The sequence below is a fragment of the Chionomys nivalis genome, chromosome 7, assembly GCF_950005125.1.
Source record: "Chionomys nivalis chromosome 7, mChiNiv1.1, whole genome shotgun sequence".
Classification (NCBI taxonomy): domain Eukaryota; kingdom Metazoa; phylum Chordata; class Mammalia; order Rodentia; family Cricetidae; genus Chionomys; species Chionomys nivalis.
The window spans coordinates 98,340,345-98,365,068 of record NC_080092.1 but is presented as its reverse complement, the minus strand read 5'-3'; the positions used below and the strand labels follow the sequence as shown (position 1 = coordinate 98,365,068).

The 24,724-nt window shown below is 54.3% G+C and overlaps 2 protein-coding genes across 4 annotated transcripts in view; one reads left to right on the top strand and one right to left on the bottom strand.

Moving 5' to 3' along the window:
* Dnah17 (dynein axonemal heavy chain 17) overlaps window positions 1–14,149 on the top strand; it is a 105,487-nt gene extending 91,338 nt beyond the window's left edge. The window contains exons 70-80 of one of the 2 annotated variants that reach the window (XM_057774058.1): window positions 481–674; window positions 2,385–2,533; window positions 3,996–4,123; window positions 4,467–4,694; window positions 6,474–6,665; window positions 10,165–10,344; window positions 10,514–10,696; window positions 11,582–11,764; window positions 12,009–12,152; window positions 12,457–12,682; window positions 13,731–14,149. In XM_057774058.1, the coding sequence (XP_057630041.1) occupies window positions 481–674; window positions 2,385–2,533; window positions 3,996–4,123; window positions 4,467–4,694; window positions 6,474–6,665; window positions 10,165–10,344; window positions 10,514–10,696; window positions 11,582–11,764; window positions 12,009–12,152; window positions 12,457–12,682; window positions 13,731–13,978 (2,055 nt within the window). In that variant the 3' untranslated portion in view covers window positions 13,979–14,149. Of the gene's footprint in view, window positions 1–480; window positions 675–2,384; window positions 2,534–3,995; window positions 4,130–4,451; window positions 4,695–6,473; window positions 6,666–10,164; window positions 10,345–10,513; window positions 10,697–11,581; window positions 11,765–12,008; window positions 12,153–12,456; window positions 12,683–13,730 lie in introns of both variants that reach the window. The other variant, XM_057774059.1, reaches the window with a different exon arrangement.
* Pgs1 (phosphatidylglycerophosphate synthase 1) overlaps window positions 1–24,724 on the bottom strand; it is a 70,569-nt gene that overhangs the window by 20,341 nt on the left and 25,504 nt on the right. The window contains exons 8-10 of one of the 2 annotated variants that reach the window (XM_057774060.1): window positions 20,345–20,493; window positions 16,298–16,423; window positions 13,027–13,823 (exon numbers count right to left, since the gene is read on the bottom strand). In XM_057774060.1, coding sequence (XP_057630043.1) covers window positions 16,304–16,423; window positions 20,345–20,493 — 269 coding nt within the window. In that variant the 3' untranslated portion in view covers window positions 13,027–13,823; window positions 16,298–16,303. Of the gene's footprint in view, window positions 1–13,026; window positions 13,824–16,293; window positions 16,424–20,344; window positions 20,494–24,724 lie in introns of those variants that run through there. The other variant, XM_057774061.1, reaches the window with a different exon arrangement.

Sequence of the window (24,724 nt, the reverse complement as noted above, 5' to 3'; positions counted from 1 at the left end):
ATCATTGGTCTCCGCTGACCTGCTAGGTCCAGAGGAGAGCTGCGTCTGTCCATAGGGACCTGCAGCAAGTCCCAGGCCATCCTGTGCCCAGCATACCTATGCCCTGCCCTGTTCTAGGTCTGGTCACTCCTCAGGTTCCCAGATTCATTGCCAAGAGCCCTCAGGTCCCAGGTGTCAAGTTTCAACCCAAACTGTGATCCCTGGAAGGCAGTGGCCCGAGGTGGGACAGCCCTGATATTACCCTCATTGGAGGGGAGGGGCTACTGTGAGCCCCCAGGCCACTCTCCCCCCATCATGGAAGCTTGTCCTGCCCTTGACAGGAAGAATAGTTGAGACCCCAATGACAGGCCACTCTATCACTGCCCAGAACACCTCATCTGCCTGAGACCTCTCCCAGGGCCCGCTAAGGGCCATCTGGAGAAGGTGCCCCCCCACCAACTCAGGCCATGTGTGGTCCCTGAAGTGACACTTCTGACTCAGGCCCTGTCAGAGATGGACGAGTTCAAGAACCTGGACAGTGACATCGAGGGCTCCGCCAAGCGGTGGAAGAAGCTGGTGGAGTCGGAAGCCCCAGAGAAGGAGATCTTCCCCAAGGAGTGGAAGAACAAGACGGCGCTGCAGAAGCTGTGCATGGTGCGCTGCATGAGGCCGGACCGCATGACCTACGCCGTCAAGTGAGCGCTGCTCAGCCCCCAGTCTACAGGGAACTGAGCGGAGGGAGGGAGGCCCCTTCGCTGGCACAGCTGGGAGAGGTGCTCTGACACAGAGACCTAAGTTCCTTTCTTTATGTTTTGGATGTGGTCTCAAGCATCCCGGGCTGACCCTCAATTCAAACTTATGTATCCAATGACTTTGAACTTCTGATCCTCCTGCCTCTGCTTCCAGAGTGCTGGGTTTGCATCTGTATGCGATGCTGAGAATGGAACCCCAGGCCCTGTCCATGCTTGGCAAGCACTTTAGGGCCTGAACCACCTTCTCAGCCCTGATCCTAGGTTCTTGTTGATTCTTGGTGTCTCGGGGTGTGATTGGCAGGACTGCTGGCCCTACTGGCCTGTGTAGAGGGATAGACCCTGTGACAGGGACGGAAAAGCAGACTTTCCCACACTAGGCTCTAAGGTTGAAAGAGAGGAAAAGAAAGGCCATCAGCACTGGGGAACTCTCTGCGCCTAAATTGTCAACTGGGTGCCAATCATAAATGAAGAGTTTTAATTTGAGATCTGAGCCCTCCCAGGTGTGTGGGGGGGGCTAAAGGAAGGGAGGGACTGAGCACAGAAAACCCCAGGGCCCAGGCTTAGAGTGGGACGGGCTGGCTTCTGCCCCTTCCATCTTTCCATGCAGACTAGACACAGCCAAGTCTCCTCAAACCCACTCACACCCCCACAGAGCTCCCCTCTGACAAAGCAGGGCCCTGATGCAGGTTCACTCCATATCTAAGGACCTCTCCTGTTCCGTTTTTCTTGGTTGGAAGAGGACAGGGCCAGGATTGGTGGGGAGGGAAAGGACAGAGGGAAAGGCTCCTTATCAATACAGACGAGCTGGTGGGAGTGAGGGGAGGATGTTGGACAAGCAATGGCACCTGACCATCTCAGAGGCGCAGTAAGATTCTTAAAGCCTCCCAGACCCCCAGGGCCTTCCCATCGTCTCCTGCCTGTGTCTGGGAGCCAGTCCACAGCACGGGAATATAGCCCATGGTGCTGCTTTCAAAGCCAATGCTGGGCAGTCAGCATCTCACTGAGCTCAGGAGACTTGGACAATGACGAAGGGAAACAGGCAGACACTGGGATCCGAAGGTCACTCAAGCACCTGATGGCATGAGAGGACCACCCAAGGGACCCAGGAGTCCTAGGGCTGGGTTAGAAAAAGGGAATCTGGAGGCTCTAAAGCTGCCTTCTGCACAGAGATTGCTCCTCCCCTCAACATCCCACATGGACTTCGGAAGCCCCTGGCATCCCGGGTGGCATCCTTCATGCCATTCCTGGGCCTCTGGGATTGAAGGGAGCGCACACTGTTGAGGAAGATGGAAACCCAGCTCAATTGGAAGAGGCTTGCCTAGCACGCACAAAGTCCTGGGGTCACCTCCCAGCACTGCACGACCGGTGCATGGTGACACCCAGAAACCTGCAGCCCCAGCACCTGGAAAGTGGAGGCAGGAGGAGGAGGGTCACAGTCACACAGCAAATACTGAGTCAGCCCGGGCTGCTGGACTACTCCAGACCCTGTCCAAAAAAAGAAAACCCCAAGCTGCCACTTCCTTCCCCTTGATGTCTTAGAGGAAGTCCATCCAGAATGGCCCACCCACCTGGACCAAAGCCACCCACACACCCCTAGCCCTGGTCTCGAGCAGGCCCCAGCTGCCTGTGGTCCCACAGAGCGTGTTCCCTCAGGAACTTCGTAGAAGAAAAGATGGGCAGTAAATTTGTGGAAGGCCGGAGCGTGGAATTCTCCAAGTCCTACAAGGAGAGCAGCCCCTCCACACCAATCTTCTTCATTCTGTCCCCTGGGGTCGACCCCCTCAAAGATGTGGAGGCCCTGGGTAAGTACAGCCACAGAAGTGGACCCCCGTGGAAACGCAATACAAAACCACAGGGAGAGAGACCCCAAACATCCATGGGCACCACTAAATCAAAACCAGAAACTCACGGGGGCGCTGCTCGGGTAGAGAAACAGCACGCCTACCAGTGGGATGAGGAGTGGGCAGCGAGGAGGCCACTCTGCACCCAGAGTCACCACGGCATCTTCCAGCCTGAGACCTGGTCTGTCCCTAAAGGCTCAGGAAGGAGGTCCTCCAGCAAGCCTCCGCCCAGAACTCTGGCTAGTTCTCAGTCAGCTTGGCACAAGCTAAAGTCATCTGGGATGAGGGAACCTCAAATGAAAAAATGCCCCCACCAGATTGGCCTGTGGGCCAGCCTGTGAGGCATTTTCTTGGTTGGTGACTGACGTGGGAGAATTCAGCCCACTGTGGGTGAGGCTGCCCTAAGCTGGTGGTCCAGGGTGCTAAAGTGAGCTGGGCCAGCCAGTGAGCAGCACTGTGTTGAGCTCCTGCCCTGACTGCCCTTCATGACGGACTGTGACTGGGAAACCCTCTTCTCCCCAAGATGCCTCTATTCATGCTATGGCTAACAGAAACCCAAGTAAGACACCTTCCCACTTGTACTCTTTCCCAACAACCAAACAACCAAAAACTAGAAACAGCCCAGCCTGGGTTACTTTTATCACAGCTGGGACCAAAAACAAAACAAAACACAAAAGCCTGATAACAGTAACCTAAGAAGGATTTATTTGGTACAGTGTGAGGGTTCCGTCTCTTGAGGCAGGGAAGGCACCGTGGCAGGAGCCTGAGATGGCCGGTCACATTATAACATCTGCAGTTGGGGGTTCTGCCCAGTTCTCCTTGGACCCCAGCTCATAGGACGGTACACTCACGTTCAGGGTGTACCGTCCTCCGTTTCTGAAACCCCCTCCTAGAGATACCTAGAATGGAGTTTCTATGGCAAGTCTATACCCAGTCATGCTGACAACCAAAATTACCCATCACACATGCACACACGCACGCACTCTGCTGTGAACCAAATCCATACTACATGGATAAAAAAGCATGGGGCTCACGCAAGCCAGTGGTGAAGCCACTGGGGAAGGTCTCAGAGTGTGTGATCTCATTTACATGAAATGTCCAGGACAGGCTGATCCACAGGGTTGTAGGGCAACCAAGCAGTTTTCGGGCAAAGAGAGTGGAGAGGGAGTCACACTGTTCAAGGTCACGAGACCTGGAGTGGTGATGGTGGTACTAGAGGGGCAGCTGCACAGCATGACCCATTTCCCGAATGTCCCCGGGCCACACCTTTCCAGATGGCTGAAGCACGGCCATGTTCCGGGATGTGTGTTTCCCCCGGCGATAAACAAGACAGGAGGCATATGGTGTTCCTGGCTGTGGACCGCAGAGCCTGAACCACTGTTCTGAATCACCCCTGTGCTTTTCCTGTTTTTCCCCTCTTTAGGGAAAAAACTGGGATTTACCATTGACAATGGGAAACTCCATAACGTGTCCCTTGGTCAAGGACAAGAGGTGGTGGCCGAGAATGCGTTGGACGTGGCTGCCGAGAAAGGACATTGGGTCATTCTGCAGGTAAGGGCTCCTCTACCACCAGGGCCATGTCACTGGGCACGGAACAGACCCTCCCCATGCTTGGGGTACCACCCCCACCCTTCCTCAGCATGGAGCTCCTCCATAGCCCTCCCTAGCTCCAGGAGGAGTACTGGGGACCATGTTGTCTAGGCTGTGAGCCCAGGGGGGACAAAGGTCACCCCATGGCTAGTTACAGGGAGCATCCCTCATGGGTTAGAGCAAATGGGGTCGGGATAGGGAAGCCACCTTACTGGGTGTTTCTCAGGGTGCTTTTAAGAGGCCAGATGGTGTTGGGGGCTCAGTGGGGGTCCATCCGGGTCTCAGTCAGGGCTCCTTGCTGCAGAACATCCACCTGGTGGCAAGATGGCTGAGCACCCTGGACAAGAAGGTGGAACGCTACAGCTCGGGCAGCCATGAGGACTACCGTGTGTTCATCAGCGCAGAGCCCGCCCCCACCCCAGAGTCGCACATCATCCCCCAAGGCATCCTGGAAAACGCCATCAAAATCACCAACGAGCCTCCCACGGGCATGTATGCCAACCTGCACAAGGCGCTGGACCTTTTCACTCAGGTAGGGAGGGTGAGACTGGGTGACTCACCATGGCCAGGCTAAGGAATCAGAGGCCCAGCAGGCCAAGACTTACCTCTAAGTTCCAGAGGTTTTTCTGTACTGGCCTCCTATCCACATCACACCAGCACACACACACACACACACACACACGTCACATTAAAGTACATCCCCCAAAGGCTGGGCAAACCTATCAACCCCCAAAACCGCAGACTCAGCATGGCCTCTGACCAGCCTCAGGACCCTGTCAGTTGGCAGGGGTGCCCGTCATTACTGTGGCTCCTGAGGCCACGTCCCATCCTAGGTCCCAGTACTCCCCTGACCCCACCCTCAGGAGGTGTGAAGCTTATTTGGGGCCACCAAGCCTCACTGCTGGGGGCAGTGGGTGACTGACAGGTGGTCATGGAAGTCTGGTACTGCCCTAAACAAGGCAGCAGGTGATCAGGCCCTTCTCCACTGACGGCTATCATGACTTCTTGTACCCCCCACAGAGAGGAAGGCAGATGCAGGGGCTTGCCTGGCACCCTAGGGCTTCTGGGAGGGTTTCTACTGCCCTTCCACACAACCTCTGCACACAGGGCTCCTCCTCTGACCCAGCCTCCCAGTCCTCAATGACTCTGTAGCCCTCCTACTTGTCAGCCCAGGGCCGCTGCTCCTGCAAGCCCCTAGCACCTCACTGCCCCCAACGGTTTCTGCTATAACCTCCCGTATCATACACTGCTTCTCCAGGCTGCAGCCTAAACCTCTGAGGCTTTGGGACCCTGCATCCTCCTCACACACACCTACCCAGAGGGGACATTATGAACACGGAGTTTCCATGTCTCCCTTCATACATGAACTGAGTCCTCCATAACCCATGCCTACACCACCATCCAAGTGTGACTGTCACAGAGAGCTGAAGGTCAGGAGCGCACGGCAGTTGCGGGGACAACAGTCTGGTGATGGGTGTGGGTGTAGACCTTGGACACAGGAAGCTCATGGAGCAATGGTGGAGGCTACCTCAGTGCACAGGGTCCTGGTGCACACTGCAGGCCACACACGGCCGAAACCTGAGGCCTACCCCACCTTTTGTGTGTCCTTACGTTGGCGGAAGTCTGTGGGTGACAGATGCGTCCTTCACCCCCAGCCTGCCTGCAGCCTCTCAGGTGCTGGCACTGTAGGTACACTCCAGTTCACGGACAACTTCTTTTTAATTAAGTAGGGGTACCCCAAAGTCATGATGAAAAACTCTAGTGGAGGGCCAGTGAGGTTACTCAGCAAGTAAGAGAGTTTGTCACCCAACACGCCAACTTGAGTTCCATCCCCAGAATCCACACGTAAGCATGCAGGATGCAGAGAACCAACTCTGACCTACACATTCGCATGCATGAATGTGCACACACACACAGCACACACATTCACAGTAAATTAATGTTGAAGTTTAAATGTATATTAAGGGTAGGTGTGCACACCTGTAACCTTAGCACCCACAAGACCGAGATAGGATTGTGAGCTCCAGCCAAGCCTGATATGTAGAAGACCCAGAGGCAAAAAAAAAAAAAAATCATATAGAAAACACAAACCAGGAACACAGTAGTGTGGATTTCCTAGGGAATAACCCTGCATTACCCTCCCTGGGTCTTCAGATGAGCGTCCCCGAGGCTGCTGTGAGGGAATGGCCTGACTGGGCCAGCCAAGGGCTTTAGCCCCCCCCACACACACACCCCCGTCAGAGGCAGAGCCGAGCATCTCTGTGCAGAGCCATCCCTATTGGCTCCCTCTTGTTGTCCCCCCCACACACAGGACACCCTGGAGATGTGCACCAAGGAGATCGAGTTCAAGTGCATCCTCTTTGCCTTGTGCTACTTCCACGCTGTCGTGGCCGAGAGGCGCAAGTTCGGTGCCCAGGGCTGGAACCGGTCATATCCCTTCAACAATGGGGACCTCACCATCTCCATCAATGTACTCTACAACTACCTGGAAGCCAACCCCAAGGTGAGCAGGGTACACCCAGCATCTCCCCCAACCCCCTGAATTCTCCCCTGCTGGCTGGCTGGACCAATTACCTCCAGTTCTTGGCGTCACAGTCAAAGCATTGCGGAAAGCGCACACAGGTGGGCACCTGGCAAAGCGTTCATAGAGAAGTGAAGATGCCATGGTACTGATCAAACCCGCTGCCAGCAAGCAGCGAGCCACAGGCTCCATGAGTTATAGAGTGCCTGGGGCCCCACGTTCTTGTCCCAGGCCCTCCATCCAGGTGCCATCTGGGAGGAGCTGGTGCTAAGGGCATTTTGATGGACAGCTTGGGTCATGGCTGTGATGCATCTTATCATACCGTATACGTGCCCAGTCACACAGAGTTGTAAGATGGTAACCAGAGGGCTGGAGACATGACTCAGTAGCTAAAAGCACTTGCTGCTCTTTTGAAGGATCCGAGTTCAGTTCCCAGGGCCCACGACAGGGTGGCTCATGGTCACCTAAAACTCCCGCACCCGGTGATCTGGCCTCTGCAGGCACCTGCATGCATGTGCGCTCACCCACATGAATGCACACATTTTTTTATATTTATTTGTTAGTTTATTTATCGGCTTTTTGAGATAGTTTCTCTGTGTAGCCCTGGCTGCCATGGAATTCACTCTGTAGACCAAGCTGACCTCAAACTTAGTGATCCACCTGCCTCTGCCTCCCAAGTGCTGGGATTAAAGGCATGTGCCACCACCGCCTAGCACACTTTTTTAAAAAAATATTTATCATGTGTACAGCATTCCTTCCATGTGGGCCAGCAAGCCAGAAGGGGGTGCCAGGTCTCATTATAGATGGCTGTGAGCCACCATGTGGTTTCTGGGAATTGAACTCAGGACCTCTGGAAGAGCAGTCAGTGCTCTTAACCACCGAGCCATCTCTCCAGCCCCTTTTTTTCGTTTTTAAGATGGTAAATAAAATCTTTTCCCTAGAAGTCCACTCAGAGGACACAGTTTGCCATACCATGCATGCACCCAAAACTAGGTCAGGTCTGATGGGCCCCAAAGATCTCTGAGAAAAGACAGGGTGGTGCTTTGTGTTCTCAGCAAACACGCAAGGAGCTGCAGATGGCAGGTGGATGCTGATCTCAGGTGGGTGTGGAGGTACACGCCCATAATCCCAGCTCAACAAATATGCAAGGAGCTGCAAACGGCAGGTGGATGCTGGTCTCAGGTGGGCGTGGAGGTCACGCACTCGGAAAGGTTGAGGCTGGAGCATCTCTAGTTTGAGGCTAGCATTGGTGATTTAGCTAGGGATGCGGCTGAGTGGTCCAAGGCCCCAGATTTTAACCTCTAGAAGCTCCAGCAGGCAGGGTGCAGTGCAGGGGTCTGACTGCACACAGGAGGGGCTGTGCTGGTAGAACGTGGGGCCACGTGTGATCTGGAGCCTGAGCACAGGTTTGGGACCAGACTGTGGAGTTTGGATGTCAGCTCCACTGTCCACCAAAGTCCTGTTTATTCCCTCCCTAAGTGTCAGTCCCTCAGTTGGGTCTGGTGGCCACATCTGCTAAGTCTCTCCTAGGCTTGGCCATCCAGAGGCTAGATCCAGCAGCAGTCCCCGCCTCCCGTGGTTGCCAGTACCTGCCACCCTGAAAGTGGGCTCAGACCCAGCATTCTCTTAAGAAAAAGCCAGAAGAGTACAACGCACCCAGACCTCAGGCTTCTCTACTGTGCTCTTGGCACCCCAATTCAATAGCAACAGAGACTGTGGGTCCCAAGGGAACAAGACACCACGCCCTCCTCACAGGCTGATGGTCAAGCGCACCAAGTCGTGCACCATACCGAGCAGCAAGTGAACTTGATCTGCAGGAAACATGGCCGGATCCCAGCCCTGCTCTGGGGTGACACGGTGCCAAGCCGGTGGGGAGTGGGCTTGAATTTCCACGTACAGACCAGGATCTCTCGGCCCCCTCTGAGCCTGCTTCTTCGCTGACAGCACAGGGATGGCAGCCTGTATCAGAGCTTCAGGGGTCAGCTGAGGACAAATGGAAGGCATCCTGGATCAGATGCCAGTCTCAGGAGTCCCCTCCTACTCACCATCACCTTAAAGAAAGCCCAACAAACGCCATGGTGGTGCATGCCTGTAATCCCATAGCCTAGGAGGTCCAAGGACTGGAGGGTCTGGAGCACACGGGGTGCTAGGTCACCACCCTCAAACAAGGTGGGCCTCTGACCTCCACATGCATGTCACTGAATGTGCTGCCCCCCCACAAGCTTACATATGCACAGGCATGCACACACACACACACACTATGCACATAACTCTCTCCCAAGTTTTAAATGTGGATCCTGACCTATTTATTTATTTTTATATACAAGATTCTTTGATGAGAATTCAGAGCACCCTTTTATTTTGAATGAAAGTTCACAAGACTAAGTCAGACAAATGATTAATCAACCAATTTCACCAGAATTCCACCAAAAGCTCTCAGGCAGGGCACTGTGGTGGTTACAGAAGTGCCAGCCACTGTCCCTGGGGAAAGGGCGTCTGTGTACAAGCTGCAGTCGGCTGTGCAGACAAGAGTGGCAGAGCAGCTCCGAGAGCTGGGGTGCAGAGGTGCCGTCCACAGGCTCAGCCAACCAGAAAGAGTGCCTCCGGAACACGGCTCGCCTGTCACAGGTCAGAGAGCCACCGACTTTGCATCAAGTGGCTGCCAGGAAATGAAAATGTGCAGACGCAGCTCCCTGCCCTCCCTCAGGCTGCTGTGGGCAGCAGGAACAGGCTACATGACGAATGAAGCTCCAGGCTTTGTGGATAAAGGGTCACCCAGGCTCTGAAGGACCATGCGTGTATTGGCCAGTGATTCTAGGGCGAGAGCCGTGGGGCTGGGCAGAAGGCAGGCTGAAGGGAAACAAGATAGGGTGGAAAGCCCACCTGACCCAACGGGACAGCCAGGGCCAGACTATGAGTGTGCACATCTTCTCCAGAAGCCCACGGAGCCAAGGTTCTGGCTAGACTTGTGAGCACCCAGCTCCCACAGAGACCTGCATGGCTCCACAAGAGGCCACAGAGGTTCCCATGGGTCAGGAAACCCACTGGTCCACATCAGACACACAATTGACTGGACTTTTAGCCAATGGAAGATGCGAGGGCCAGCACCGACTCTCGAGCAGAATCCAGATGTTGCATAGAATGCAGACTGATGTTGAGGCTGACAGAGCCCGGGGAACCAGGAAGGAGCGGGTGGCCCGTGACCCCTGGGACACCAGCAGAAACCAAGATGTCCCTATGGAGGAGGACATGAGGCGAAAGCCAGCCTAAAACCATAACCAAAGCAGTCTCAAAAGAGCTAGCCTGAGACTTGGGTACTGAGGTGCAGGAATGGAGAAAGGTGTCCCTTGGCAACTGGGTGGTCACAGGTGACCCTGAAGGAAAGCAACCTGGGAGCAGACCCTGCTGAGCTTTCTAGCCTCACTGATGTGACAGAGGGTAGGGGTGGGGCGCTCCTCACGTTCCCCTCCCCCTTCCTAAGGTGCCCTGGGATGATCTCCGCTACCTTTTTGGTGAAATCATGTACGGAGGACACATCACGGATGACTGGGACCGCCGGCTGTGCAGGACCTACCTGGCAGAGTACATCCGTGTGGAGATGCTGGAAGGGGAGGTGCTACTGGCACCCGGGTTTCAGATCCCCCCCAACCTGGACTACAAGGTAGGGAGGGGCACCCTGCATGGGGGCTCAATATGTGACCGGGACAGCAAAGACCAATCCATCTTGACTACTCCCTGAGGGCCCACCCCCCAAAAAAAAGCCCGATTGGGCTCTAGGGGTTTAGATATTTGACAGAGAGAACCCCAACACATAAACCACCCCTTTCCAGGGCTACCATGAGTACATCGATGAGAATCTGCCCCCCGAGAGTCCTTACCTGTATGGTCTGCACCCCAACGCAGAGATTGGCTTCCTTACTGTCACCTCCGAGAAGTTGTTTCGCACGGTCCTGGAAATGCAACCCAAAGAGACAGACTCGGGAGCAGGCACAGGGGTGTCACGTGAGGAAAAGGTAGGACCTGTCCATGCTCCCAGCAACAGGGACAGGAAGGGCCTAGAGCGGTAGGAGGCAGCCCTGGCTGGGGACAGCCTGGGCAGCTTGTCTAATTGGGCGCACTCTGTCCGAGCCTTGGGTGGTTTACAGCTGGTCACAGACATCACTGGCAAAGAACTGTGGGGTGCAGCAAAGTGGCTCCCCTAGGACACAGAGCTCAGAGGACAGCCAGGACATAGGCAGTCAGAAGTCTGTGAGACAGAGCACTGTGTAAGCTCCTTTGCCTGGCTTGCCTAGGCACCCCGAGGCTCTAGCACCTTCCCCCACTTTCTCTTACATCGTGGGAAAGATTTGTCACACCTCAGCTCTAAGCTTGGGGCTAAAGAGTAAACAGGCCAACACTGGAGTCAAAATCCCCTGCTTGCTGCTATTCAGGGTCCAGAATTTTTACTGACCTAGTAATAGAAGCCAGGAATCTACTGTTAAGCCAGGTGTAGTGCACACATAGACCTAAATCCCAGTACTCCAGAGGCTGTGCAGCAGGAGGATCTCAAGTTCAGGGCCATGGTGTTCCAGGGCGGACTGAGAGGACACTTTCTCAAAATAAAAAAAAAGTCTGATGGATGGTGGTGGGTGACCATCACACACCGCATACCACTGTGTGTGGTGTGTGTGTGGTGGGGGCTAAACCAATCCTGTGCCCACTAGGGCACCTGACAGGAGGTAAGAAGCTGGAGTGTTTGTGCCTTGTCACTAGGCTACCAGGCCTGATGCATTCATAACCCCGGCCAAATGTGGCTGCTCCCCACCCTACTTGCCTCTTCCCCGGTAGACTCGAGCCTGAGCAACCCCCCCTCCCCGGGTGAATGCCACAGTAACAGTCTGCCTGGCACTGGCTTCCAGGTGAAGGCTGTGCTGGATGACATCCTTGAGAAGATTCCAGAGACCTTCAACATGGCCGAGATCATGGCAAAAGCGGCTGAAAAGACCCCCTATGTGGTCGTCGCCTTCCAAGAATGTGAGAGAATGAACATCCTCACCAACGAGATGAGGCGCTCGCTGAAGGAGCTGAACCTAGGGCTCAAGGTCAAAACCGCGGGTCAACCAGGGCACGGGCAGGGGCTTGTGAAACCGGCTGGGCCGCAGAGGGACAGCCAGCGGCACACCTCGGGCCTCCCCTCCCCTAGCTTGGAATCCTGTGCCCTCCAATACAGGCCAGGAGGGGGACTATTGCCTGGCTGTGACCTCTGGAGGTGCCAGAGAGCCATGCTGGCAACCCAGGACATACAGTGAGGGCTATCCTCCATCCTGACCTGACCACGTCCCTTAGGGTGAGCTGACCATCACAACAGACATGGAAGACCTGTCCACGGCTCTGTTCTATGACACTGTGCCTGATACATGGGTGGCCCGGGCCTACCCCTCCATGATGGGCTTGGCAGCTTGGTATGCCGACCTGCTGCAGCGTATCAGGGTAAGTCACAGGAACTTGACTTGTGCCATGGCCGCAGAGTCCCCAGCAGCCACCAGGGCTGAAGCAGGTGGGAGGCTTGACTCAGTCCCTCAGACATCTGACTTCCCAAGGAGGGGCAGGACGCTCAGAGCCCCATCGGGAGGACCCTCTCTCTATGCAGCAAAGACAAGAGCAAAAGCTGCTTCTGGGCCCCAGGTTACCGTCTAACATCGGGCCATTCCCTCACGGGAGGCTGCGAACTCTCTGGTGGAGCCAGCCTCAGCAGAGACTAGTCTGTACCCTCAGCAACCATGCTTCCTTGCAGGAGCTCGAAGCCTGGACGACAGACTTCGCCCTGCCCACCACAGTGTGGCTGGCCGGCTTCTTCAACCCGCAGTCATTCCTCACGGCCATCATGCAGTCCATGGCAAGGAAAAACGAGTGGCCCCTGGACAAGATGTGTTTGTCTGTAGAGGTGACGAAGAAGAACCGAGAGGACATGACAGCTCCTCCCCGAGAGGGCTCCTACGTGTACGGGCTCTTCATGGAAGGTAACTGTCGGTCTAGAAAGCTTCCAGAGCCACTCCCACTCAGCGGGGGATGAGACAGGCTGAGCAAGCCTAGGGTAGGAGTGGCTGGGCTTGGAGCCACCCTGAGTCTTAGAGAGGCCTGGACCGGAAAACCCATTCTAAGCTGAGCATGGTGTGCACGCTACAGTTCTAGCACCTGGGAGGCTGAGGCTGGAGAATTGTTGGAAATCTATGGGCAGTAGGAAGATCCCACCTCAAAAGACGAACCTCGTCCCAGCCAGCCTGGGCTCTACTCAAGACAGGAGCATTTGTATGCATCATTTAAACAGTTTAGACATGATGAGGAATGTGGCCTCCACATTGAGGCGGGAGCTTTGTTGAGTTGGGAGCTCCTGAGGTTCCCCCAAGCAAAGGCTTCAAGGAGGAAGGCCGGCCAGGCTGCCCAATGAAGCCAGGACAGCAGGAGGGCAGACAGGTAGAGGTGCCCATCAGAATTCATTACCCAGCCAGCCAGGCAAGAAGGCCGTGTCCTCAGACCCACTCTAGCCATGGCTCCTGTGCTGGTCCCCAGCCAGCAGAGGCTCACACCCCCATTCTCCATGTTTACTGTGGAAAGCCACGCCCAACACATGAGCACCACTGGATAGGACAAGAGACAGCAGTCTGGTTAAGGGCAGATAGTGTTTATATAGGCATATATATATATATAAGTATATATAACTTATTCCCTATGTACACAGAGGGTAGACATTCATTACACAGGAAGGGACAGTGCTGGAATAGTCAGCCGCAGCCAGTTTCTGTCACTGACACTCAGAAGGCTGAGATGAGCCTCAGAGCCATTACGGCACGCAGGGTCATCTCCAAGTCCTCAGTGCGTACTCATGTTTGGCACCTGGCCTGAGCTCTTCAGGGCTCCCACTTCACTGGCCTATCTCTGAAAAGATCAGAGAGGTCGGAGGCCAGGCCTCTATCTCTGCTGGTGCCTCCCTTATTCATGGTCAGCACTCCAAACAGTGGCTCAGCCTCCCATACAATACCCAGGCCATCAGCTACATTGTGCCCACAGGAGCTCGCTGGGACACCCAGACCGGAGTCATAGCTGAAGCACGGCTAAAGGACCTCACGCCAGTCATGCCTGTCATCTTCATCAAGGCCATTCCTGTGGACCGAATGGAGACCAAGAACATCTATGAATGCCCTGTGTACAAGACGCGTATCCGAGGCCCAACCTACGTCTGGACCTTTAACCTGAAGACCAAAGAAAAGGCTGCCAAGTGGATCCTCGCAGCAGTGGCGCTGCTCCTGCAGGTGTAGCTGCTGCAGCGCCCGACCCCATGTGGTTCCAATCAGAAAACTGCCCTTGCTTCCCATGCAACTGTAACTTTACAGGAACTGAAGCTTTTTTTTTTTTTTACTTCTTACAAATCCAGTGTCCCTGGACTACTGTGCAGAGGGCAGAGGTGGATGGGGCACAGATTAAAACAATTGCAGTCACTGTGCCAGTCTGATGTCATCCAGGGCCCAGCCCAGCAGTGAAGCCAATTCCCAGCAGCTGGGTGCAAACATCCTGGGCACCAAACCCCAAATCCTGCCTTAGGGAGGAGTGAGCTTATCTCCCGGCAGAGCAGGAGGGTTAGGGTGTGGCCCTCACCCCGGCCTGATACTGCACACAAGCCCCATACCAGGGCCCAGGTGCGCCTTCCACACAGCAGCACCCACACTGGGCTCGCAAAGAGAACGCCTGAAGTCCCTGCACTACAACAAGCAAACCATGCCACAGGTGCCGCCAAGCGTGCTGCGCAGCCATCCTTCCCCAGTGAAGCCACCACATGGAACACAATGCTCTGGGGTTACGGGTTTCTCCTAAGGAATAGTGTTCCAGGGTAGCAAACCCCGCCCCCCATAAACACTGCGCTTTGTCTATTGTCTCCCACACGCTCAGTGCTCACGTCCCTGAGAACGCTCCCGCTAACCGGGCTGCTCCATGGTTTTTGCACCTAACACTCCCTGGTAACCAATGGCCCCAGGTGATGGTGAGCAGACAGGTGACGCTGGCTGAGGCCCCTAGGACTGGGCCGTGCTGATGCTGGATGTGCAGCCAAGTCATCAGGCTACAAGCAAGTAGACAAGAGGGTGCCGGGAGCAGCCACTGTAACCCCAGCAGAGGGCTCCCTGGGGAGCAGGCACCACGTGGGTTTCTAAACTTCAAAGCCGCAAGGAAACGCCACCCAGCTTGTCTGACCTCCTGTGAACATGGCCCTGATGCCTGAGCCCCCAATGAGGACAGGAGTTTCAGGCCAGGCCTAGCTACTGGCCAGGAGGGGTCACTGCAGCCCCAGAAGATTGCACAGCCAGCACGGCTCCAGGCAACTTTGTTCCAATCCCTTGTAATAAGCACAAATCAGGATTTTTCCAATGTCTGAAATAAAACAGTAATTCTCCAAACTTCCCAAAGGCCAAGTTACCTTCAGGGATCTGGAACAAAGTCCTGGAGTCAAAATTAGGGAGCCTAGGTGTGCAGAGAGACAGAGGTAGAACCGACCCAGGATTCCCAAAGGCGGCAGGCAGAGGACAGGGCTCAGCCCAGGGCAGAAAGTGCAAGAATCTGAGAGCTCCCTCAGCCTCTCCAAGCAGCTGCTGTGGCTCGTGTCAGTCGGCCCTGGGTCACAGTCCTGAAGGCAGCTGTCTTCCTGTGGAAGGCTAGGTGTTCCTGACTCTGGAGCCCCACCTTCTACAGCAGTAATGGTGACAGTCGCTCAGCCACAGCCACTGAGATGTCGAGAGGCAGCCATCTCTGCTGCAGAGGGCTCCTCTACAGGAGGCTCTTCTCCACACACCAGGCTGGACTGGCAGCAGCAAATGAAGTTTGCAGCCACATCCCAGAGACCCTGGGGAGGAGTGGGTAGGCAAGCAGGCTTCTAGAAACGCCCAAGACACATGCACTTGGGATGGCCTTCTGTGAGATATCCACCAAATCTGACCAGGTACGGTGGCGCACACCTTAACACTAGCAATGGAGGCCACCAGGGCTGCTGAGCCTTTGTCTCAGATGAAGTAAAACTGAAGGAGTGACAAAGGGGCAGGGGCAAAGATCCAGAGACCCCGTGGCTCGCGGTGGTCAGCTCTGCAGAGGTCTGCACCACCATGTTCTCCACCAGACAGACCAACAACATTTGCTCAGGCTCCTGGGCAGGCAGAGTATATCCCAAGCCAACAAGAACTCACAGCTACCTCTCTGACACCCCCATTAACCTGCTGCACGTCAGGGAGACAGTCTACCACGTGTCACCGTACCCCCCACCCCAGTGCACACCAGAACAGCTCCTCCACCCTTGAGCACTGTCTGCCACATAGCCACACTCAGCAGAGACCAGGGAAGAAAGGACCCCCCTCTGCCCCCTGCCCCAGGGCCTCTCTGGACCCCTGGGCAAGAACAGCAGAGGTTGCTGGCTCTAGCCCTGGGCAGCAGCAGCACTGAGGGGAGGGAAGAAGAGCAAAGTTCAGCACCTGCTTTAAGACTGTCCATGACCACAAATACTGTTCTGTGGCAAAGGAAGGAACAAGGCCTCAGGGTCCCCTCAAGGTCCAGCCTTGAGGAACAACTGGCCCCTCCTCTGAGTTCCCAGCACCTGCCTGTTGTCAGAAGAAGTTCTTGATCAGTGGGGTCACCATCTTCACCCACAGCTTCACCTGCCGACCTGGCTGCTCAAAGGTTGCAGACGACACCACGCCTGATCTCAAGTAGAGCTGCTCCTGCTCCTGAGGAAGAGAGAGGACAGTCAGCACCAGGTGTGGGTCAGCCTGTGATGCTCGAGCACCACCTGACACAACAGCGATGCCACCCACACGTTTTCCTGAGAACTTTGGCCAAGGGGGCTCCCTCTCTCAATGCTGTGAATTGGCTGAAGTTACAGCGGTGGGAAACCACTTTAGCTGCTCACCCCTCACAAAAAGGATCAGTGTAAGGTAAAGTAATAAACGGGGTTCTGAGGAGGGTTCCAGTTAGGGCAGGATTAGCCCAGCCTGTGCACAGATCCAGAGTCATACCCCCAGCACAGGAAAGCACAGCTTCCCTTCCACCACACTGCAGTTACACTGTGCCGCCGGTGCCGGCCAACGCTGCTGGTGGAAAGTGATGCTCACCAAGAAAGCACCTCTGCCCTCAACCACACTCAGAGCTACAGCTATCTGCAGTGGCCGTATTCACAGTGGGGAAAGGCTGGAAACCACCTAAACATCCAACACTCACTTATGAATTAACCCAGATGACAAAGCAATGTCAGACTGACGTCACAGAGCAAAGTGACAGAAGACAGACATGAAACAGACATATATGTACATCTGGTCCCTTGGAATCCATGACCACTACAGACACCAGAACCTGCAGATGCTCAAATCCCCTCATCAAATGGTGGCATGGACATCCTCAGGGAGATCTACTTTTACCTTTTTTTTTTTTTTTTTAAATAAAACAGTGCTGGCAACTGGGCCTAGAGTCTAGTGCCTACTAGGTGAGCGAGCGCTCTGCCACTGAGCTGCAGTCCCCAGTCAGCCCCACTTGTTTTTAAACTCTAAGACAGGATCTCACTAAGTTACCTGGGCTGACCTTGAATTTGCAGTCCTGGGTCAGCTTCAGAGATGTTGGGATGACAGGCATAAGCTGCCTGGCCTGCCTCTCACATTAACTTTGATGTGTGTCTGCACATAGATGAGCGCATGCACACGGTACCCACAGATGCTGGAGAGGGCATCTGATCCCCTAGAGCTGAAGTCACAGGCCATTGTGAGCCTCCTGATGCGGATGCTGGCACTCAAAGTTGGGTCCTCTACGAGAGCAATACACACCCTGCTCTCCAGGTCTATCTCACAGACTTTTCAGCTCAGGGTTCCTTACCTAATGCAGTTGTAAATATATGTAATATATCGACGCCATGTATGATGTTACACTTCATTCTTCAGGGACTACAAGACAAAGCCTGCGCACATCCAGGTAGGAGAGCAATTCTCCTTAAGCATTTCCCACCCACAGTGGTTGGCTCCTTGGACTTGGAAGGCCAAGAGTCAGGCCTCCCCCATAGGCTCCCAGAATAATGAATGATCCAAATGAGTCCGACAGAGACAGTTTCTTCTGTTGCAAACCATGTTTAAACTTTCACTTTTAAAACCAAGTTCTAAACCCACATGTGGGCGGGTGGACGGCTGCTGGTGAAGGCACTGCCACCAAGCCTGACAGCCTGCAGAGTAGGCAAAAACGGGCTCGTTCAAGCTGTCTTGACCTCCACATTCATGTGGCATGTACACACGCGCACACACACAGGAAGAGTGCTAATGAAGACTAAGACAGACACGCTTGCCTTCAATGCTATTAGGCTGTGGGTGTCCTACCACACGGTCCTCTTCCACCCGCATGTACATGAGCAGCTGGGATCACATCTGCACCCACACTTAAGGTCACAGCATGGTAACCATCAGCACAGGAGCCTGACAGAGCCTCACAGGGCAGCAGCACCCACAGGAAGGAACAGACTCCTCAGCAGTTCTTCCGGCCAACAGGGAAAGGGTGCCTCACCCAAGCCCCTGCAGAAAGGCTTTGCCCACAGAGGTGGGGACCCAGTGCCTGCCTTCACCTCTCCTGAACCTTCCACACTTGTGACCTTCATCACGAAGGCAGCATCCTGAGGCCATTGTCCACACCAAACTTTCAAACTGTGTCCCCACAGCTGGCTTTCCCATCACAATAGTCCCCAAGTCAAGAACACTGGCCTCTGGGGGAGGGGCACCACAGACCCAGCTCCAGTTCAGCTCTTCAGTAAACACCCAGCCAAGATCTCAATTAAATTACCAGAAGTGCTTCGCTGTCCTCACAGACGCCACGGCAGGGACAGAGAAGGAAGTCAGCTGGTAGAGGTCACAGCGCTGTGCAAGGAGCCTCTTAGGTCACAGAGAAAAGCTGTGTTCTCTGAACACAACCAGGAAGCTTTCGGTTTTTATTGTTTACCAGGGAGGGACTCGGGCTCTGATAAAAATATCTTCCATTTTCAAGACTCAATACCCAGACAGGGCCCTTCCCTGGGTCCCAGGAGAACTGCAGCAGGGCCTTCTGAGTGCAGGGACCGCAGACTGCAGCGCTATAGGCTGGAGGCTGGGCATGTGCAGCTTCTACCACATGGCGCAATCAGACACTGAAGGGTCAGGAGGCCAGCTGCAGGCCTTAAAGTATACTGAAGCAAATGGACCCATCTAGAAACACATTTCTGCACTTCACAGACTCTGAATCAATGCGCATGGGCAGCCACCTTCCCACCATCAAAAGCCCCTGGGAGATAGGTTTGGGAAGAAAATATCCCAAGTATGTCATTTGAGAAGTCAGCTCAGACCACAACCAGCCAGGCCTTTCTCAAGATCCAGGATGTGGGTTTAGCTCCCATCTCAGGAAGTGGGGTCTTGTCAGCACTAGGATCCAGGGCACAGGCCTAGGCACTTGCTTGCCGAAATCACCCATAACTCGTCCTTGCCTGGGCCAGAACCATGCACAGCTCTCCCCATGGAGGCATCTGCGCACACAGCTCTCTGCAGCAGTGACAACAAGCCAGGAGACCCTGCAGCCCAGAGCCACAGGCTCCTCTGCTCCACAGCCCGGCTCCCAAGCTGGCAGTTGCTCTGTTATGGGAAGCCCTCGGCCTCAGAGTGTCCTCAGTCATATATGCCTTTCTTCAGAGGGAAATCTGCTAGCACACCCAGTCACCCAACTGAACACAGGGCATGGCTGTTGTCACTTCCTCTTGCCCAGTCACAAAGCCCTTACTGGCACCTGGCCCTCAATGACAATTCCCAGACACAGTAGCAAGTCCAAAGAACAAAGCAATTCTACTTCCTCACCCATCAGGCAAGGGCTCTGAGCATGCTCTAGCAGTGACTCCTGAACACTGGAGTCTAAGGGCTCAGCACATAAAGCTGTGGCCCCACAAGCCTGAGACCGCGTTCAGTCTTGAAACCCACAGTAGGAGAATTCACAATGAACTGACCTCTAACCCTCACACAGGTGTCATGGCAAATGCACATCTCACTCACATCTCATATACATAACATACACAGCTAAAAAATAATCCAAATAAAAGCCAATGGGTAGTGTTTCTGAGGTCTGGCTGGGAGTAAGGGTCCTGCATTCCAAGACCCCAGTGGAAATCTTGTCCAATCCACACAGGCGCTCCTGCTTCCAAGACCACAGTCCAAGGCTCTGAAAGCGGAGCCTGGTGAAGGAGAACTCACAGGGAGAGCATGCATGAATTCTCAGCTTTCTGTTGTTCGCTCTACAGGGGGTGGGGGACACGGTCAACCCTGAGATTCACCCTCACTTTTAGAAAAGACTGGACCCCATTCTGCAATTCCCATGTCCCAGTGAGGAAATGGTGGTCTGGTCTAGCATGGAGAGCGGGGAAGGCCCAGGAGTGGGGTACAAGCCTATCCTGACAGTGCCACAGGTCAGGGCCTGCCTGGCTTTCCAAGGTTCCTCTTAGACTTGAGGGACCCAGTTTCTCCCCCCCACCACACACACACTCTGTCTGCCTGTCTGCTGAATCTCGCTCCCTATCTGAAATGACTAAGGCAAAAGCCGCCCATCAGAACACCAATGGCATGGCTGCACCCCATGTGCCCAAGAACCCCACCACTCCAACAAACCTGATGGAGCTGCTGCTGCAGGGCTCGGCTCTCCGTCACGATGGCAATCTGGGCTTCTAGGTCCCGGTGAACTGACCTGTACCCAAAATTAGGAGAGCCAATCAACGTGAGGCAGGGCAGGCTGCTCCCTGCCAGGTACAGCCAGAGGCCTGCGGGAAAAGGAAATGTGCAGACAGGAAGTGAGCTCAGCATCTGCCAGGTCTTTGCCACGCACTGTCTCAACCTAGGAGGAAAGCGGCCAACAGGGGCGAGCATCAGGGAGCTGGTTGAACCAGGCTCACACTCCTGCCTACGACCATTAAGGTGCTCCAGACTGCTGTGTGCAAGGTCACTCTGCTCTCTGCCACAGCTGCTGCGGCTCAAGTCCCAAGCGGGGAACTGGCTCCTTTGAGGGAACTTTGGGTCTTCTCTGACATCCCTGTCCCTAACTGCTCCCTGGGCCTTTCTCCAGAGAGGCCTCTAGCCCTAGCTCTTCGATTGTCTACTGCTGGTCAAGTGCAGCTCAAGGTCCCTGCAGGCCAGAGCCTGCCAGCCCTCCTGGGAGCCCTGAACTAACAGGCAGATGGGCAGAGGTGGCTGTCGCATGGGTGTAGGACCAGGTCTGCGTGAATACAAGCTGTCCACCTTTCTACCTCAGGACACCCCGAGTTTGTCCACATCTCTAGTTACCATCTCTGCCGCACAGAGAAGCACTGCTGTAAGAGGACATGAGGGTACTGTGCCACAAAGGCTGCCAAGTCACACTACACGTGGGGACATGTGTGAAATGAAGATCATGGGTTCTAGAAGAATCTTAAGTACCACTAGGTATGCCCATGGCGGGTCCCATTCTGCATCCTTTTCCATGCTCTCAAGATCCAAGGCTTCACAGCCTAGCTGCAGAACTAGTCCTGAGTCCTCCCCCAAGGGCTAGCCTAGCCTCTACCCTTCCCCTTACTAGCCCAGGAAAGCCCATCTTGGAAAACCCTGTCAGCTCCAGAAAGACCAAGTACTCACGGGCTCCTACCACAGCCCCCCATCAACAGGACCCTCGCAGAGGCCCACAGACACACACAAACATCACAGACACCTGACCTGCATGGAACACACACACGACTATACCAAAAGACGGCTTCCTAATGTCCACACAGAACCATTTCCAAGAACACCTTGAGCAAGTGGGACAAAGGCCGCTGCTTACTCCTGTGACTGGTGTCCTGTCCTAGAAGGCCACATCTCCTGCCCGCTCTAGCAGTAGCCTCTACTTACGCAGGAAGTCAGATGTCCCTCCCCACCTCCACGTTGGCAGCTCTGCTGCAGATGGCTCACCCTTCCCAGGGATCCAGGCCACGCTTGCTCTTCGACACCTATGGTGTCCATGTACTTAAGCCGCCCTCTGTCCCCACCTGAGCTTCCCCAGAACATGGAGCTGGGGAAGAGAAGCCTTGGGACAGGAACCCTAGCAGTCTCAGAAGACTGAGCATCCTTCCCACTGGCTGCTGTGGGGCCATCGCCACTATTCCCACCTGGGTCTGCTTGGGACAACCTGCCAACCACCCTCCTGATCTTGCTCAGAGAGAGGGGTCACCCGCCTCAGGGGCCAGGCTGGTTCCCATATATAAAAGTACCAAAGTACTATGACCTTGTGGGGAAGTGTAACTTCTCCTTCCACTGCCTCCTCAAAAACCTAGGCTGACCCTCAGAGTTTACTGTTCCCAAGCCCTAGCTGCTAGGCTGACCCTCAGGGTTTACTATCCCCACACCCCAGCTCCTAGGATGAACCTCAGGGCCTACTGTCCCCAAGCTCCAGCTCCTAGCCCTACCTTAACTTGCTGCCAGGCCCCAGTTCCTTACCCCAGAGCCTGACCTTTGGCCCTAATGTCTCCACCATTCCAGGAACCAGCGAGAAAGACTATAGTCTGGGAAGGAAAAGATGTTTGGGGCGTGGACTAGGGCAGGGCTATTCCTAGACAAGAGACATGAAGTGGCACCGAGTACCAAGGACAGCTAGGGACAGGAGACGTCACTATAAGGCTTGGCACTTGTCACAAAACATGTAACTAGCATAAATACAGTGACCTGGACTCAGAGCCCAGAGACCCTTGTGACTTGTGGATGAGAATGCCCTACCTAGAGCCCCTACAGTCTTGTTCCTTATCAGAATGAAAATGAAGTAGGGGGTGGAGTGCACTGGCCTAGTGTGCAGCAAGAGTCCTGGGCTTGATCTCAGCACACAGTGGAGCCCAGCATCGGTCAACCTGGCTATAAGATCACTTTTGGGGGGTAAGATTATTTAAATTATTATTGTATATGTCTGAGACATACAATCTGGCAGCGAGGAGTGCTGCACATGCCAGAGTCCACGCATGGAGGTCAAACAACTTCATGGAGTTTGTTCTCTTTTCACCTTTATGTGGTTCTGGGGATAGAACTCAAGTTATCAACAGCCAGTAGTGGCACGGGCCTTTAGTCCCAGCACACAGAAGGCAGAGGCAGGAGGATCTCAGTGAGTTCAAGGCCAGTCTAGTCTACAGAGCAAGTTCCAGGAGAGGCTCCAAAGTTACAGAGGAACCCTGTCCTGTCTTGGGAAGGAAAAACAGGAACTCAAGTCACCAAGCTTGCACAGCAAGCACCTCTCTGCCTTCTGAGTCACTTTGTCAGAGCCTACAGATCAGGTTTAGGGCTAGCCTGAGATACAAAGACTCTGTCTCAAAAACAAGTTGATAAGCAAAGGGCATGGTGGCACATACCTGGAACCCCAGCACTCAGGAAGATGCTTTCATGTCTGAGACCATTTTGAGCAGATTCAAATTCCAGACTAGCTGGGGCTAGACCTATAATAATCCCAGTACTTGGAAAATGGGGACAATAGGAACAGATGTTTGAGGCTACATCCCCTCTGCTACATGGAGAGTTCAAGGCCAGCCTGGGCTGCACATAACAATGCTTCTCTCTCTCTCTCTTTCCCTCCCTCCTTTCCTCCTCCCTCTCTCCCTCCCTCCCTTCCTTCCCCCCTCTCTGCCCCCTCTCTCCTATCCCTCCTTCCCAGTCCCCTCTGTTTAGCCCAAGAGAGTCATATGGAGCACTGCTGAGAGATGCTGCCCATGTTATGGGTGGGCAGCGGTCACTGGTGCTGAGTCCCAGGGAAGCCTGTGGCAGAACATCTGTACACTACGTGAGGATGTACTGCTGTGACTAGTGCAATAAAATAGCTAGGCAGGAGAGAGAGGTGGGATTTCCAGATGAGAGGAAGAGGAGATAAATCAAGATGCACAGGAGAAACTTTAAAAAAAAAAAAAAAGTTGCACAGGAGACACCAATGGAACAAATCAGACATAAGGGACAAAGGAAAGGTAACCAAGCCATGTGATAGAACACAGATTAACAGAAAGATGTTAATTAAACTGTAAGAGCTGGTTGGAGAAAAAGCCTGAGCTAAGGCCAAGCTTCCACAATCACTACAAGTGTCCACGTCATGATCTGTGAGCTGGCAGCCCACAGGAAAACTGTGACAACAGAGGCCTGTGAGGTGTATGTCATGCACGCTAGGTGTCTCCCCTCTGGACTCCAAGTCAAGAGCTTTAATCATTGGCTGGTGCACCAGAGACTCGTCTCCTTCCCTTGCTTGGACCCCAGCTGTGTCTACCAGCTCTCTCCAGACGCCTCCATCACAAGTGGAGGGGAGGCTCTGTGGGGAAGCACATTTCCAGCACAGGGCTTTAAAATGGTCATCAAACCCCAATTCTTCACCTCAGACCCTGACCTTTGTGCCCAACATCTTCACAATTCCAGGAACCAGCAGCTTGCAGAAGGAAGAAATGCTCTGGGGAGTAGAGTGGTTTGCAGCCAAGGGAAACGCAGTGGCTCTGTACCAGCAAGAACAGGGAAGCCGGGCGGTGGTGGCGCACGCCTCTAAACCCAGCACTCGGGAGGCAGAGGCAGGCGGATCTCTGAGTTTGAGGCCAGCCTGATCTACAAGAGCTAGTTATAGGACAGGCTCCAAAGCTACAGAAACCCTGTCTCAAAAAAAAAAAAAAAAAAAAAAAAGAGCAGGGACCAGACCACTGCAGTCATAGTCAGAGCTGGAACACTAGAGGGTGGCCTGGACTACCTTGCTACCTCCTGACTCTGTTCTCTTCCTGGGAGTGGTGGCTCACACCTGCAATCCTAGTATGAGAGGCTAGGGAAGGATTCTTATAAATTCAAGGCTGGTCTGGACTACACAATGAGACTCGGTGTCAAAAACAACACGATGAGGTCACATATCTGCCCTTACACAGCGAAGGCTGTACAGCACTGTCAAACAGTCCTGGCCACCCTCTACCCTGCAGACTGCACACCTACTGCATTCAGCCATGCAAGCAGGGGCCTGGCGACTTCACTGTCCCGCCTGCTGTGGAC